Raw genomic sequence first — 18,322 nt, 5'->3', positions numbered from 1 at the left:
TAAACTACATGTAGTTTTATCATTAGATGATTAGTTAGTGGATGACAGCTGTTAGTCCAGCTGTTATGGTTTGTAACCAAGTTAGAACGGGAAGTTCTGTTAGTTAGTTAGTAAGTCCGTGTTCTATATAAACTGGGGAATCTAGGTAACTAACTTAATTTTTCCAAGTATCTAGTTAGTAGTTAAGGTTTGAAAACTATTTTTTTTACTAGCATCTCGAGTCTAAAAGACTCGATTTAGGACCTATAAATCGAGTTTTTGGGACTCGATTTTTATGAATTGCTCATGTCTTATGTGGATTTTGTTTCTAGGGGGCGCCTACCCGGAAATCGAGTCTCTAAGACTCGATTTCTAACCCAAAATTTTTTTTAAAAATTTTAAGTCTCATGGACAAGCCGAAATGCCCAAAAACAAATTTAAGAAATCTCAAACACATCAATCCCAATCCTAATCTCAAAGACTCAGATCAGAGGGAGATAAAGAGCTTAGAGGCAGAGAAAGACTCAAATCAGAGGGAGATAAAGAGCTCAGAGACAGAGAAAGACTCAGATCAGAGGGAGAGAAAGAGCTGGCTCGCGCGGCCTGGGTTGTACGCGGCCTTGGTCTACCTGGGTCGCGCACGGTGGTCTAAAGCCGATCTGAAGCTACCCACTCCAATCTTGATCTCTCTTTCTGTTTCTGGTTTTTTTTTTTCTCTGCTGTCTTCTCTGATGTTCTGGTGTTCCTTTCTGGTTTGTTTTTATTTATAAGGGTTAGAAATCGAGTCTTAGAGACTCGATTTCCATGTAACCACATGGAAAAATATGCCACATTGGAATTAATTAGAGCATAGAAATCGAGTCTTTGATGCTCGATTTATAGGCCAAAATCGAGTCTAAAAGACTTGAGATGCTAGTAAATAAAATAGTTTTGTAACTAGAACTACTAACTAAATAGTTGGGAAATTATGGCTAATTACCCATTTCGTCCATATAAACCTCTTGTAATTGATTATTCAATACAATTAAAATCATTGTTCCCTCCCTATAAAAAAAAAAGGAAATCATTGTTCCCTCATCCAAGTTTTGATATCGCTCTATGTGTTGGGAAAAATTCTATATTACTGTGAATAAATTTTAGCAAGCACAGTGGAAGTACAATCACACAAGAACACAAAGATTTACGTGGAAACCCTTTCTCCTTGAAGGGAAAAACCACGGGACAAACTCCGAATAATTTCACTATACTAAATAAATATTACAACACTTAGAGATACAACTTGAGTAAAGAAAAAAAAACTCTCTTTTTCTTTTCACTCACTGCTTTCTTCCTCACTGTGTATTTTCTCTTACTCTCTCTATTTTTCGCTTCTCTTTTGCTTGCTCTCACTCACGTAGCTCTTCAAGACTGCACTAGTCCTCACACTTTGGGACTTCACTTATTTTCTTCACTCTCTGCCCCAAATGGCCGAATGGCCTTGCCCTTTTATTTCTTTCACTTTTTCTTCTTTTCTTCCTTTCACACTCTTCTCATTAACGCTTTGTTTGTTTTGATGTAAAATATTTGATCGTAAAATATTTTCATATGTTTGGAACGACGAAACACGTCAAAATGCAACCCCCCACCAGCAACTCCAAACGAGCAAAAACCACCAACAAAAACCCCAAAATGAGCATAAATCATTAAACCACCCCAAAAACCAAATTTGGAAGAGAGGAAAAAGACAACCACTGCCTAAAAATCTGACCATTAAACCACAAATCTAAGCGCAAACCATTAGCAATCCACAATGAGCATTAAACCACAAATCCAACCAAACAACTCCATAACCACCTAAAAGAAAGCACCCAAAAAAAAAAAAAAAAAACCATGAAATAAAACCAATTTCAGATCACAGTTCCGTTTCATCTTTGCTCGCCACCGTAGCACCTTCTAGATGTTGATGGTAGATCACAACTGTAGCACCTTAGCACCTTCCTTTTATCTATTCACGAAACAGAACTGCGATCTACCATTTCAAACAAATCAAAACCCACGAAATCTTCCTTGGTCGTCGCTATCGACATTTAGCACCAATCTTTGAGTGCGGCTATCTAGATCATGTCGGAAAACTTCCTTAACCACCACCGGCATCACAGCTCCCCACCAAGAAGCCCTCCTCATGACTTTCTTTTTCTGAGAGAGATGGGTATGAGAGAAGGGGGATAGATCCGACGATGGGTGGCGTCGGCGAAAGCTAGAGTTGATCGGTGGTGCCTTAGACCTTGGAGCCAGAGATTGGTGGGAGAGGGGACAAGAGATGGCTCAGTTTTTGGAGAAAAATTTGACTTGGAAGAGTTTAAGCGTAAAGTGACTGTAGCAGTGAAGAGGATGATAAGTATCAGGACGTGAAGGAGTGAGCAAATGTAAAATGTTTTACCAAAATTTTAAGTGTAAAATATTTTACATAAATTTGCTTAAGTTGATTTAGTTGACTAAAAATATTTTACTTTTGACTAAATATTTTACTGCAAAACAAACACTATAAAATTGGAAAATATTTTCCTGAAAATATTTTACATCAAAACAAACGGAGCGTAAATCACAATAAATGCAAGCCACTTACTTTGACTTTACTTCAATCAAATCTCTTTTCTTTAGCTCTACCATAGCCGAATGACTCTTGGTTTTGCTTCTTTCTTTTCTTTCTTCCTTCAGCGTGTTGGACACGCCTAAGCCAACCAACCCAATTACTAATGCTGACTTTTGTACATGAAGAAGAAAAGATAAGAAACATTAAAGACAAGCTCATTAAATGAGCATGTCTATTACAAGTGGGCTAAACTCATGGTGCAATGCACCTAACACTATGTTAGTTACAAAGCTTAACAGCTAGACTAACAACTGTAGTTTACAAATATACTGGAAGTCCCAATGCTTTTGTAAAGATATTTGTTGTTTGAAATTGACTTGAAACATAGAATGTTTTGATCACTCCTTCTGTAATCTTGTCTCTTTCCAAATGACAATCAACTTCTATATGTTTTGTCCTTTCATGGAAGACTAGATTTGCTGCAATATGTAATGCAGCCTGATTGTCACAAAACAATTAAGCACTACTTGGATTATCAACTCTCAAGTCTCTTAACAACTAAAGAGCCCAAACAATTTCACATGTTGTGGTGGTCATTGCCCTGTATTCTGCCTCTATTGAAGACCTAAAGACTGTGCTTTGCTACTTGGACCCCCAAGAGATTAGAGAATCACCCAAAAACACACTATAGCCTGTGATGGATCTTCTGGTATCTGGGCAGCCTACCCAATCCGCATCACAGAAGGCTTTAACTTGAATACTTGAGCTACTAAAGAAGAACAAACCTTTGCTTAGTGTCCCCTTCAAATACTGAAGTACCTTATTGACTGCCAACATGTGAGGCTCTCTTGGTTCAGCTAGAAACTGACTTAACCTATGCACTACATAGGTGATATCAGGTATAGTTAGAGTAAGATATAACAATCTTCTAATCAGTTTCCTGTACTGACTAGCATCTGGAAGAAGTTTACCAACATCCTTTGATAGATGCAAGTTCTATTCCTTTGGTGTTCTGACTGGTTTAGACCCTAAAAACCCTGTACCTTGCAAAATCTCCAAAAGTACTTTCTTTGATTCAAACTGATCCCCTTGTCACTTCTGGCAACCTTAAGACCCAGAAAATACTTCAGAGAACCCAAATCTTTCTAGCCAAACTTAGTATCAAGTAAGAGCTTCAAAGCACTAATGCAACCAGGATCATTACCAGTGAGCAAAATATCATCTACATAGACCAGCAGAACTGTGAAAGAGGATCCTCTAGTGTAGGTAAAAAGAGGGTAGTCAGCCTTAGATTGAACAAAACCAAAGTTCAACAATGAATAAGAAAACTTGAAAAACCATTGCCTTGAAGCTTGCTTTAAACCATAAAGACTCTTGTTGAGCTTACAAACCAAAGGAGCAGAATTAGAAGAATTAGAATGAGAAACACACTCCCCCTTACTGTGAAAACCAGGTGGAAAACTCATATAAACCTCCTCAGCCAAATCATCATGTAGAAAAGCATTATTGACATCCATTTGATGAAGAAACTACCCTTTCATAGCAGCCATAGACAAGACCATCCTGACAAAAATTGACTTAGCTAAAGGAGAGAAAGTGTCAGTGTAATCAAGGCCCTTTCTCTGAGTATAACCCTTAGCTACTAAACGAGCCTTGTGTCTTTCATTTGAGCCATCAGATCTATATTTGGTTCTATAAACCCACTTACATCCAGTAAGAACCTTACCTAGAGGAAGAGGGGTTAAAGTGCAAGTATTTGTGAGTTCAAGAGCTGCAATCTCCTTATCCATAGCAGCCCTCCAATCAAAAGATTGGACTGCCTCAGAAAATGAAGTAGGGTTTGGTGAAGAAGAATCAATTGCCATGACAAATTGTATTGAGATATACCAAAGAAATTTAATACACTCACAAACACATTAATCTTCATCACACTCAAAAAAATAATTGATGATTAGAAAATGCATAAATATCAATGACAAATGCATAAACTTCAAATTGAAATAAATAGAAAGTAATATTAAAAACAAAAAAGCCTCTAACCATGCTCAACATGCATGGGAGGAGCCTAGTGTGTATACATATCAAAGAAAATGATCAGTTGTTCACACAATCAGTTACATATATTCCATCCAAAATAAAATATAAAATTATTACATAGAATCCAATGTATCATTTATTTTCGTGCACAAAGAGATATAGAAAGACTGACAGTAGAGCCCGATACACCAATTCTTATCGCATTCACATATTTCAAGCCGGATAAAAAGTAACAAAAAAAAAAAAAATTTTGAAAGAGGAACTGCTGCACAGAGCACATTGGTTGGAGATGGGTTGCTGAAAAGGAATCAAATGGTGGTGAGAGAGGAAGACCAGGACAGAATTTGGTGCTACAACTACAAGCTTTTTAATTAGACGATGAAATGATGACCTTCGGCAAATACTGAGATCAGATCACATGTACCCCAGTAGTTTTCTGGCTCGAGGGATGTACGGGAAACCCATGCGGGATATCAGAAAATAAAGAAACGGAACGACGGGTATATGAAAGGAATTCGAAGCCGATTCAGAAATAGTTGAGTTTTCATCCAAGACTGCTGATATGCCGGAACCAAAGGCAAAGACCATGAAGAGAATGGACATTTCAATTAAAATCGATAATAACAGCACTGTTGCGTACTCGATGCTGTGATATTTCGGAAATAAAGCCATACAGAAGTGGATAAACATTGCGGAAGCTGAGGTAACAAAGGCCGCCGAAACATACTCCAGAAATTCCTTAAAGTCGTCGTTGTCTCTTAGAACTGCCTTGCCATTTGTGTCGAATCCACCAGGCAATTGCAAACCTGCTGCGAAGGTGATAGTTGTAATGATTGTGATTGCCGTTATTTGGAAATTGGACATACTTCTAATATCTAGATCAGTTTCTGGGTCTTCTGTGTTATTGTCTTCACCCATTTTTGACACTACAGGCTCCCTTTTCGTAGCCTGTATGTGACTGCCAACCACTCGTTCCAAACTATTAGTCAGTTGACGTTCGCCACTGAGCCAGTTTGACAAGAATGCTTTCTGCAGGTGTTTAGAGAGAAATGTCACTTTAATTTTTTTCCCCCCGAAAAGAGGGAAATCTAACTTACTAATACAGTAATACCTAAAATTGTAATTTTGTATCTCGTGACATGAATGGCCCTTCAAGTCTGCCTTATAAGCTTGAGATGTTTACTTGCATGGAAAAATTTTTAAATTCGAAGATTCTAATCCATAGGGGAAAAAAATTGTTTTCCTTGTAATGTAATCAAAAAAATAAAAATAAAAAAATTAATACATTGATGTTCTATTAAGTAGAACACTAAGAATGTGTCAGAATATTTTTATTTCTATTACATATGGCATAAACTATATGCTTCAATGATATGTCAGATTCTCCCGTAGAAGAGAATAAGGATTGGAATTCTTCTCTTCCAAGTTCCAATTTAATTTTGTTTCAAAAAAAACGCATCAAATTTGAAGTCTCAATCAATCTCCGTTATTCATTTCTTTTCTTTGGCAAATAACGGGACAAAACGAAAAAACAAAAAACCATCGATCTAACTCTAACTTTCACCTATTTCATTACTTCCTATAATAACAAAAATGAATAACAGGATTGGACATAGGCTTGAAATTGAGACAATTTCATAAGTTGAAGACTTTAATTGCCAAAATTAAGAATATGAGATCTAATCTGAAATAGTGTATGAACTAATCTACTCGTTTTATATAATATTCTCCCCAACATATGACAATTCTAATATATCCGTATCCAGATATTTATAATTATTTCATTTACCAAACCAAAATATGAATGCATTTACTATAGGTTATCAAGCAAAATATATTTACCTCGGATAGAGTTTTCCTTTAAGTAAATTTCATCGATATGTAGTTACTATATATAGTTTGCGGAGCCTTACATTTTCAGACCATGAAAGCTTCCTCCGTGATTCAATAATATCAGCAGCGCTCATCCCCTCCTTGTTGACAGCCAGTTTTTCAACTCTCCTGTCATCTGTAAGCATCAATGATATTTTAAAACGGTCATTGATGGCAGCTACATGTAAAGGCGTGTTGCCTTCTTTATCTTGCTCATTTATGTGATCCTGAAATGTTAATGTCTGGAGCAATAATTTGACTGCATTTTTCTTTCCATGTTCCACGGCAAGATGAAGAGCTGTCCTACCTTTGTTGTCCAACAATTCACAAGTATTTGGACATTTTATAATGAGTGCTCTCATTACACCACCACTTCCTCTCATTGCTGAAATGTGAAGGGCAGATATGCCTTCTTTGTCTATTTTGTAAGCAAGGGAAATATTATTTTCCAAAAACATTTTGACAACTTCTGTATTGCCAAAATATGCAGCATAATGAAGAGGAGTCCAGCCATTTTTATCAGATTCCAGAATTGCTTTTGGAAATTTGTCAAATATCTTGCGCAGGAAATCTGCAAAGAGAGGGAGAAACATATTATAGGTTAGCTAAAGTTAGCATGTGTTGATGATGAAGACGTTCAAATATTGTTGGGTTCTTTGGTTTCACATTTCGATTAATCAAGACTTCAGCAGGCAAACAAATTTTATATTTTACATTCCTTAATTTTTATGAAACGATACAGCCTAGTTTTTCACTAGACAACATTCGATGTTTTGCAAAATCAACCCTACTTTTTACTACGAACGCAAATTGATATATAATTACTGATCAAAATACTAAGCACCTGCAAATTGAAATTATACACGGAATATATATTTGGGAATCTATGTATTGCAAAACTAGGTTATTACAAAAGATTGGAAGCATTTGTGGTCCTAGTTGCTGTCTGTAGAGTGTTTGGGTGTCGGCGTCGTTATTTTATTGGTTCTCTTTGTTATAGTGGAGGTCCTTGTAATTTTTTTATTTTTATTTTGTTAATATAAGATAGAAATTTTACTCTAACCTAATTTAAGTGTATACATGTGTGAAGTTTCTTCTGGAGACTTGAACTCCAGCCCTTACCTCCCACAACCTACAAGCACTTATACTTGTAGAGTGACTATTGTGCAAAGAGTGCACAATAGTTTTGTACTCCAAACCAATTTATGCTTCATTGTTTGTTTTCCTGATCCAACTGTAGGTTTGTTGTAGAAAACAAAGTTGTAAGATTACAAATTCAATTTAATGAGAACTTTCTCTCTCTCAAATTGCACTCTCTCTCTCTTTCAATTTTTGGCATAGGTATTAATAATTATTGCTATGCCAATCAATGAGACAATTCTGTATCTTATTGTCTAACTCGAGAGTCATATTTAGATAATTGAAATAATAAAAGGTATAAATTTAGTATTTAATTAAATAAATGAACATGTGACATGTTTTTATTTGTGAACTATATAGTGAAGTAGGAAAAGTGTGATAGAAGATTTGGACTCTTAACTTGGTGGGTTTTTCTTTTTCATCAAAAAAAAAAAAAAAATCGGTGGGTTATTTAACAAACTTTTCTTTTGCGTAATGCATAACCCAAGTTTTTTAAAGGGCTTATACATTAGGCCTAAAAAGTGTAATTCGAGCCATCTGGAACAACTCAATTAGGATGAGAAGCTTCATTTTAAGCCCTGTAGAGATGCCAATTACAAACGCATACCAAAAGTGTAGACTAAACTCCAAAACCTATGTACGAAACACCTTGTCAACTAGTCCGAGTGAAAACTCAATTCGATTCGAGTGTACCATTTTAAAAAAAGTGTTGCGCTGTTTTTTACAACAATTTCTAGATTGGCTTTAACGTGTTTGAGTAATATACTGTAGGTGGAGACTTGAAACAAACATTAGAAGATGAGATGTGGAATGAACATTGTTAACAACAACAATATTGACATTATTGGATGGTGGCACTGCACACACACACACATGTCTAAACCCTAACTATGATGCTATGAAAGAATCATACTTCCTTCATCCCAAATTATTTGGTTTTTATTCCATTTTAGAATGTCCCAAAATTAAATTCCTTTTTGAAAAGTCAATGAAAAAATTTCCTAACATTTTCTCCACTTTATTTAGAGGTCAATACCCTTCTCTCACTTAAATTTATATTAAGGATGGTTGTTTTGAAAACTTATACCATTCTATGTAAGGACAAAACTTAGAGATACAGTACTATAGGTGTTGTTTTTTAATTAAATTCATCTCTTAAAATTCTGTCATGTTGCTTTTTTTTGGAAGGGGGGGATGGAAGTATATTTTTAGTTAAATAGCCACGTACTTAAATTTAAAAGGAAAACCCAAAAAATAGTACCTAAATATTATACCTAAATTTTTCCTTTTATGTAAAAAACAATTTAAATAACATTTTCTTAAAAGGTTGAATTTTCTAAAAATGCCACATAAAATGGGATGGAGGGTAGTATTATAATTTAAATTGTGTGAAATTTTAGTGGAGTGGCCTATTGATACACACATTATGAGTGCAGGGCTACCGATAACAAAAATTTCACTTATATTTTTCATCTTATTCCTTATATAGTATAGAGTTGGCCTTTGATTGTGCAAGTAAAGTAGGAGTCTCGACCAAAAAAAAAAAAAAAAAAACTTATAATGGGCCTAGCCCAGATCTCGGCCTATATTCTAACAAATAGATACTCCTATAAAACAATGAGAAAAAGTATTCAGAAGGGAGAAGGCATTACCTATTCTGTAATTCATCTGGCGATATTCGTGTTTATTCAGCCACAAAAATACATCTTTGCAAATGGGAAAAAACAGATGCTCCTCAACGAATAAAAGTCTAGTAACGAATCCTGCCCGAAACAAAACAACCAAGTAATTAACAGTTAACAAATAACTGCTTTTGTGAGAATAATATTGAAAATTTTCTCACGCTACCCATCAAATAACAGCTTTTGTTATCAATAAATTTGAGTTTTTCTTTCATATATCTTTTTTATGTTCTATTCCTTCTCTTACTATTATAATAATTGTGGGTTTTTTTTTATTTTTTTATTTATATGTATATATATATATATATATATATTTATCTATGTTGTGTGAAGGTAATTACCATGCAATAGACAAATTCAAAACATTTTCTGTAGTCTAGTCAACCAAGAATGGCCCACATTAGGACATGTCTGCTTGACAGGCTCAAAAGAAAACTGAACGTGATATCCAAAAACAGGAAGTTGAATATTGCGCGAATATACAAGCAGAGACAGCCACATTTAGACTGAGAGTCCTTTGCTCCCACGGGCGGCCAATGGCCCCTAAGTATGTATATGTATATATATATATATTTATGAGAGTTCGTTTAGATTTCTTAAACAGATTGTTTAACCTAATATATTAACCAAGTGAATACTTAGACTAAATTTCAATTCTAGGTTAAACACAAATAAATCATATCATGCAAATATTTGAAAAAGTAAATAAAACCACAATATGATTACCTAGGAAAACTAATTAAATTAACAATTTCAAGGTAAAAACCTTGAGAGAATTTAACCTAACTATCCTCAAGGTAAACCAAATTTACTATAAGAGAATCGAAGTTTTTACAAAAAATTTAACCCTAAATCTAATGCTACGTTAGTGAGTAACTTACTGACACGATTACGTGCAAGTTCCAAATCTACGGACTTCTTCTCTTCTTGGATTAATAGCAACACAAGCACACCCTTACTTGTGACTTTGAGACTCCACTCAAAGATTTCAGATCACCTTTTCTTGTTGATCTTGATGTAACAACTAGTTCTACCAATCCTTGATTGAAGTTTAAGCTCCGATAGAATCTTGTGTAGTTAGAAGGTATAGAACTTTTCAAATCTCATAAAAAGTAACACACAAGTCTTTTTCTCTCTACAAAAACATGATTAGGGTTTTCCTTTTATATGTAAAGAAGTTTAAGTGAAACCCTAAACATTTACGCAGACTTGGGCCTCTTTAAAAATTTGCAGAAAAACTGTGTCTACGATTTTCGATTCATCGGGTCTAATTCTCGATCAGTCGAGAAAAGCAGAACATGACTTCTCCTTTTCTGCAATCAATTGGACTTCAAATCTTGAAACACACTTATTTAAGCATTGCCTAAATACTTAGACTAGACATGTTTTTCTCTCGGTTTGCCAACACAACATAAACGTGATTCTAAACATTTAATCTAAATATTTAGAACCTAACAAAAAAAACATATATATATATAATTTTCATATATTAAGTTGTATATTTATCACGTGGTGGATACCAAAAGAGAATTTCACACACATATATACTTAGATTAACTTAAAGTAGAATTTTTATCTTATATTAAAAAAAAGTATATTTAAATATTCTTTTTATAAGTATGTATAGTTAACATTAAATGTTTATACTTTCAAAAATACATAATTCCCTCTCAAGAATTAAGTTAGTACAAAGAGATCCTTAAATGGCCAACTAATGCTCACTTACAGCCCCCTCTTAATTATTTTATTTTGTTTAGTTAATTTAGTAATACCTAAACTTAAGTGGTGATACCTAATTGAAGAAGTTAACCATCTTCTAGCTTTTGAAATGTGTTAAAAAATAATTATTGTCTCTTTTATTCTATTTATATATTGTTTTTAACAATAAATTGATGTTGGTTTTATTTTTTAAGTATTAATTTATTCTACCATCGCACATCTTTGGTGCAATAGTTACTCCACAAGTATAAGTGTTTGTGACTTGTGAGGGTAAGGGTTAGGGTTTAAGTCTCTAAGAAAGAGTTTCACACACATATACTCTTAAATTATAGTAGAGTAGAATCTCTATCTTATAAGAAAAAAAAAGTATTAATTTATTCTTAAATATTTCTATAAATCTCATTCTCCTATAATATGAAACCCTAGCTTGGTCCTTGTATACAATTCAAATGAGAGCTAGAATTTTCTCTGGCCAGGCTGGACTGAGAATAAGTTACATGATAGCTAGAGATTCCATGCTATAATAGAAGATGCTATACTTAGAATTAGCCAGCTCAAGAATAGTCCTATTTCCCTTTAGTCAATAGAAAATTTCATGCTATGCAGATTTGTATAAGATAAATTGGAAGTAATGCTAGAGTGGATTTTTTAGAACAATTTCTGATGGGTTGTTGTCTGTTGTGTAATTATTATCAGCCTACTTCTTTGGCTCAATAAAAGTATAGAACTCATCCAAATAAATTTAAAAAAAAAAAAAAATTATAATAACAAAAAAACAAAAAACAAACGAACTTACTTTTGGAGGTATAATAGTTGAATTTACTTACTAGTTTGGTAGCGAATGACAGCTGCATGCGAGACATTCATGTTGTTCCTTCCCCCATAGAAGCATTTTGGAACGGTATCTATAATGTAATGAGCAATTTTGAAAAATCCTTGATCCACTGCTAAAAAGAGAGGGTATTCCCCTGCATTATTTGTAAACGAAACCAACTCTGGGTCTTCCCAAATTAGTAACTTCACAATGTCATAATAATTATTTCTTATAGCCTCATGCAGTGCGGTATTTTCCTCCAAATTTCTCTTTCTTAGTAGCAAGAATTTCTCTGCAGCTTCTTGTTCTTTTGCACAAGTAGTTATTAACAGCTCTGTCATGTCCAAATGCCCTAATCTTGCTGCAATATGTAGTGCAGTGTTGCCATTGCAATTTGTCAGAAGCAAAAGTGAACGCTGCAAATCGAGGACTTTTTTCATGAACTGCACCTTTCCAGATTTCGCTGCCAAGTGAATAATAGAGTTCCCCCTCTCTGTCACTTGCTCGAGCTTGAAATCCTTACCCGCCGGTTCTTCAAAGAAACTAACATTCCCAGAAATTGCAGCATTGAACAGTTCATCCATTGTTTCGAGGTTCCTCCTGAATCTTAACAGTGACCACGTTTCCAAAGATAACATTAAAGTTTATAAATATATGGCAATCAGCAAATCAATGAATCTTATAATATCATATGATGAGATTCTATCTTGGTTAAACAATTTAAATTCTATAAGGATATAAGAATTTAATGTGACATGTTCATAATTTATATGGGTAGTGAAAAAAAATATAGTAAAATTTAAAATTCCTTCCCTTTCCTCGAAGTCAATTTTCTGGTCATAACTAATTCAAGAATTGGAATCTTTTGTGTTAAACAACCTTCTTGTTAACCTACAAGCTTGTAAAAAGCATCACATACGAGTATTTTTTTTAAAAAAAAATACATATTTTATACTTTAAAAATCTATTTTATCTTATTTACTAACTCATTTAAGAATACACCAACATCTCATTTCTTAATTTTACATACGACATAATAAAATATGAGAGAGAGAGATATATAAATAAAAAAATAAACATAAACTTGCTATAGTATTTGCTGTAAATACAATCATACTGTTCATAATTGCTAAAAACTTTTAGCAATATAGACTAGGGTAAAGCTCAATTTGAACACGTATATTGCTAAAATATATATCCATTTGGAAGGTTTTACACCCCAAATGCTAATGCTCTAAGGGTGGAGTAGGGGTCAAGGTCCATCCTGACCCACCCAAAAATTCCCCTTTCCTTTTCTTTATTAAAATTTTTTATGGTTTTTATTTTTATTTTTACTATTTTGTATCTTCTTTAAATATCTATTTTTTATGTCAAACTTAATTGAACAATATAGAAAATAAAACTTTTTCTATTCTATCACTTTTTTTAATAGTTAAAAATTATAAAAGAAAAACAACGATAATAATAATAATAATAATGATAATCAAAAGAATCAAAATTTTTATAATTGTAGATAAAAAAAAAAAAATACCAAAAAAGTTATTATAAAAAGAGTTAGGAACTCAAATTCTTTATACGGTAATTTATTATTTTTCATAAAAATAAATCCAAAAGTGATATAAATTAAAAATATATATTTGATATTATTTTTAAGTTGAATTCTAGCTGCTCAAATGGTTTTAATATGGCTTAAAATTGTCATAGCTTTATCATTTTACAAGTTTAACAGAAATTAACATAGGTATTACTTGAGGTTTATATGTTTATTTTGTCTAGATTGATCTCAAGGATTATATATAATGTGTGTGCGTGCATAATATGTGTGTATCTACACATATCCACAACAATATGGAATTGAAACATGCATGTTAGTAATAAGTTTCATCTCTTGAAGTCAAATTATAACTCTGCCACTTCATTTAAATATTATAAAGTGTCAAAAACTTGGGCATTGATTTGTTAATGACTAAGATATATAACTAGGATCCATAAGGTATTGAATAAATCACTTTCTACCTTTGTTCTTGTTCACTTCAAAAATAAATCGTACGTGCTCGATATTATATGAGAAAATCTATTAACATAACTTTTGCCACATTTATCTTGATATGATTAATTTATAAATAATAATAAATAAAAAGTGATAAATTCATTTGAAAATGACAAATAACTATTTACAACTTGCCACTTTAAAGTTGTGGCAAAATTATGATCCGAGAAAAATTATTTTATAGTGAGACTGCAAAAGCCATTTGTCATAATAGTATGGATGTAAGATAAGAGGTGTAGGAGAGGTGAAAGTTTGAATAACTATTTACAACTTGCCACTTTAAAGTTGTGGCAAAATTATGATCTGAGCAAAATTATTTTGGTAAGACTGCAAAAGCCATTTGTCATAATAGTATGGATGTAAGATAAGAGGTGTAGAAGAGGCGAAGGTTTGAATTTAGTATTAGAGGCTGAATAAAAATGGGTCTTTTTTTTACTTGATAATACTATTTTTTAAAATTTAGGCAAAATAATACTATTGAGGAAGCATCTGTATTAGTGAAATTTTCTAGTCAAATGGAACATACTCATGTTGAGTGTCAGGATCATCACATTCCACCGCTGTTATTGGTATCCTTCCTGGTGAACCCTCTCCAACTGTCCGCTGTATATCTTCACCACCATGTTGTGTAAGAGGTTCCATTTAAATACAACTCTGCACCTTTTAATTAACTGTGGAGTTGAGTCTATCGCATCAAATATGAGACTAACATAATTTTAAAAAATTAACAAATAACATAAACAAGCAGTTATGTTACTGGGCATAAATAATACACACACACATATATATATATATATATGTATGTATGTATGTATATATATATATATATATGTATGTATATATATTTGTGTGTGTATGTATATATATTTGTGTGTGTATGTATTGGGTGCCTCACAGTACCAAAATTAAAACAGCCACATCCACCTAACCACATCAACCAAAATAATTAATAACAATAAAATTATCATAAACTTATAATCCAATTTGTAAAAGCCCACACATTGTTAAAATCAAATACAAAATCTACCATACTTTTGGGTGGCTCACAATATCAAGATTAAAATGAAAATAATAAAATATCATCCATATAAAGCAACCCCATTACAACCAATTGCAATAAAAAATGCATGTCTATTCTTAGGGTCATGGCATTCAAAACCCATGCACATTATTCAAACTTTTAACTCTGATACAACTCTATAAGATCTACTTATGAAAAGAAATTTTATATCAACTAGATTCAAGAAAAGCAATTAAAAAATAAATAAATAAAAATTCATGTATATTGATTTCCAATGGATCAATGAAATAGGAAGAGGACTTGAATGAATGAATGTGATTAAGACAGTGAATACAAATTGAAAAGGATGAAAAGGAGGGTGAAAGAGATGCAAAATGGTTTTTTGATATATATATATATATATATATAGTTAGGTTCAAGTTGTACCTGGTGTAACTCTAAACAATACTATAACACTCAATATTTTTTAATTGAGCATGAATTTTGATAAATCTATCGTTAGATTGCATTATCTTTGTATATTCTCCACTTGCAAATTTTCATGGTGATTAAAGATTAACACTCATGTCATCAATCAATTGTTTAAATTCAAATTTTTGTAATTTAAAATAATGCATAAAATATAAGTTTATGGATCGAACAATAAATAATATTCAATTGACATGAAAATTGGCAAGAAAGTTAAAAACATATAAAATACGTAATTCAACGTACAGTAGGATTTTCAAAATATGGAGTAATTTTTATAACAAGTTATTAAATTGTGTAATATTGATTAGAGTTACACTGAGTGTAACTTAAACTCAATCGAGAGAGAGAGAGAGAGAGAGAGAGAGAGAGAGAGAGAGAGAGAGAGAGAGAGAGAGAGAGAGAGAGAGAGAGAGAGAGAGAGAGGTGTTTTACTGAGTTAAAAGAAGACCAAACACATTTTCTAAGATTTATGTGGATCTCATCTAGGAGTTCCATGGACATGGTCACTCCAAGAGATGAGTTCCTAAGCATGTTTTTTGGGTAGATCTCGTCTTTGGAAAACACAAATTATTTGTTTTAAATGGATCTCTTCTTTCTAACAGACGAGTTTATTGTTTTTAACTGAATGCTGTCACCTGAAAAGATGAATATAATGTTTTAAATTGTTCCCTTCATTTCCGGACAAGAATTCCTTGTCTTATACAAAGTGTTAAATAAGCCAATAGTTTGGAGATTATATTTTCAATGAGCTTTTAAGTACAAATGTTTTAAGTGAATCACGTCCAAAGAGACATGAACCAAGTGGACCATTTTTTTAATAACGGTAAGATCAGCACAAACCATTTAAGCTCACCTCATCAAGAGACGAGATCCATGACGGGATTTGTCTCTTGAAGAAACGAGATCTAGAAAGGGCTATTTCTCCTCATAAATTTCAAATAATGCTATTTTGTCAAATATTTTTAAAATGGTATTATTAAACAAAAAAAGACGATAGAAAGTGTGATCGTTTAGCTATATATTTAAAAATTATATATACAATAAACACAATTAATCGAAATCAAAATAAAATATTCAGTATAAATTACATGTTTGTTACACAAATTTTTAGTTATTACACTTGACGACCTAAATTCTTCGAAGAATCTGTAATTCCAATAAATTGCAGAAATGAACGGTCCATCATCCATCAGTACAAGTTTTTTTTTAGAATTTTTAGAGCACTAGCATCCAGTGATGTAAAAAAGTATATATTATATTCTCAAAATCTACTTTACCTATTTTAGTATTTCATTTTACAACTCACCCCACATCTCAATTTCTATTTTTATATACAGCTCATTAAAATAATATAAACCAAACCAACAAATAATATAAAAAATTTGGTTTCTCTCTCTTTTCTTTCATCTCTAACTTTTTGTCTCTCTTTCCTCATTAATTTTTTTTTTTTTTTGGGTTTTTTACAACCCCCAATGCTAGTGCTCTTAGGAAACAATCATGTATACATCCAGCATATATATAACTCATATGAGACTGACATGAGTTGTGGGGCCCACATGTTAGTCTCACACGAGTTTTATATGTAGGATGTATAAAACAACTTAATATTTAGAGTGAACTTATCTCCCAAAGATAGCTTTAAAGTTTATAAATGGGAGACGTTCAGGACATTGGTTAAGAAAATATTTTTAAAAACTTTTTGTGAGGAACAAAAATATATATATTCTACACTCACATATAACAAAGGTGTAGTCCTTAAGGGTTTCTTTCATAGACATAGGCCGTCAAGAAACTACGTAACCCATATTGTCTTGTGTTCGTTATTTTAAGTTTTCATTTTTGCATCTATTATTCTAATCTAGCATATTTAACATGCTTTATCAAATTTAATATTCAACATTTATAATGGCAATGGTTAACAATGCATGCAATATTGGTTAAATAGCTTACAATACAATTCAAACACTCTTCACAAAATGACTTAAACCAATCGCATGTTCTACACATATTTTTAAAGTTTTCAGTAACTAATTTAATACAGGGTAAGTGTACATATATTTTTAAGAAATAAATACACCCAAGGTGAGAGAACATGATGCCTTTGTAAAAGAGAGCTTTTAAATAAAGGTTTTTTTTTTTTTGGGAAAAAAAAAACTTTATTTAAAGTTTTTTTTAATTTTAATTTTAATTTTTTTATTATTATTATTTAAAAAATAAATAAAGTTGGTAGTGTTCCTTGTGAAAGAGAGTATATACATGTAACAGAATATTGCACCTGATACCACCCCCCCCCCCACACAAAAAAAAAAAAAAGTGTTATTGGACAAGATAGTATATAAATGTAACAGAATATTGCACCTGATAACCCAAAAAAAAAAAAAAAAAAGTGTTATTGGAAAAGACACTGGGCTCTAAAGTCGTTCTGGTATTTGAATCATACCTGTCAATCAACAGTAGAAAACCGTGGAATTGTAAGAAATCCGTATGACTCAAGATTTCAGTTGAGCTTAAATTAGAAAGGGGAGGCTAAAGATTCGAAAAGGGGTGGTGCGGGATTGGGAGTGGGGAATGAAACACTGCCAGTTGAATTTCAACAGGAAAAGAGGATTATACTACTGCAGCTGGGTTTCATCATTCATGTTTGATAAGTAGGAGTTATTTGATTGTGTTTATGATAAAGACTTTGAAGAGTTACTGCTTCTTATATAGTGATTGAAAAGCAAAAACATATAATAAGAATAGCAATGATAGCCTACTGTGATTTGTGGAAAATACTTACTGTTTGTAGTGAAATTCACTTTTCAGAGAATGAAATTTCATAAACACGAAAGCCGAGTCGTTCTGTGTGAATACTTTACGGGGAGTAGATTATGTTATAATATTGATTAACTCTACTTTTCCACCGAATAAACTAGGAAGAAATTTCCTAAATTTCCTATTATGGTACACGCTTATTTTTAGCTTT

General features: G+C 32.5%; 1 protein-coding gene across 1 annotated transcript; it reads right to left on the bottom strand.

Moving 5' to 3' along the window:
* Nucleotides 1-4,985: 4,985 nt before the first annotated feature.
* Nucleotides 4,986-12,255, bottom strand: LOC126719405 (ankyrin repeat-containing protein At5g02620-like). Its single transcript, XM_050421963.1, has 3 exons — nt 11,829-12,255; nt 6,502-7,031; nt 4,986-5,617 (listed from the first exon to the last, which is right to left on the bottom strand). The coding sequence occupies exons 1-3, from the start codon at nt 12,253-12,255 to the stop codon at nt 5,003-5,005; spliced, it is 1,572 nt and encodes a 523-aa protein (XP_050277920.1). The 3' UTR covers nt 4,986-5,002.
* Nucleotides 12,256-18,322: the final 6,067 nt, after the last annotated feature.

The sequence above is a fragment of the Quercus robur genome, chromosome 3, assembly GCF_932294415.1.
Source record: "Quercus robur chromosome 3, dhQueRobu3.1, whole genome shotgun sequence".
Taxonomy (NCBI): Eukaryota; Viridiplantae; Streptophyta; class Magnoliopsida; order Fagales; family Fagaceae; genus Quercus; species Quercus robur.
The sequence above is the reverse complement of the archived record's forward strand: the minus strand, read 5'-3'. Positions and strand labels throughout refer to the sequence as shown.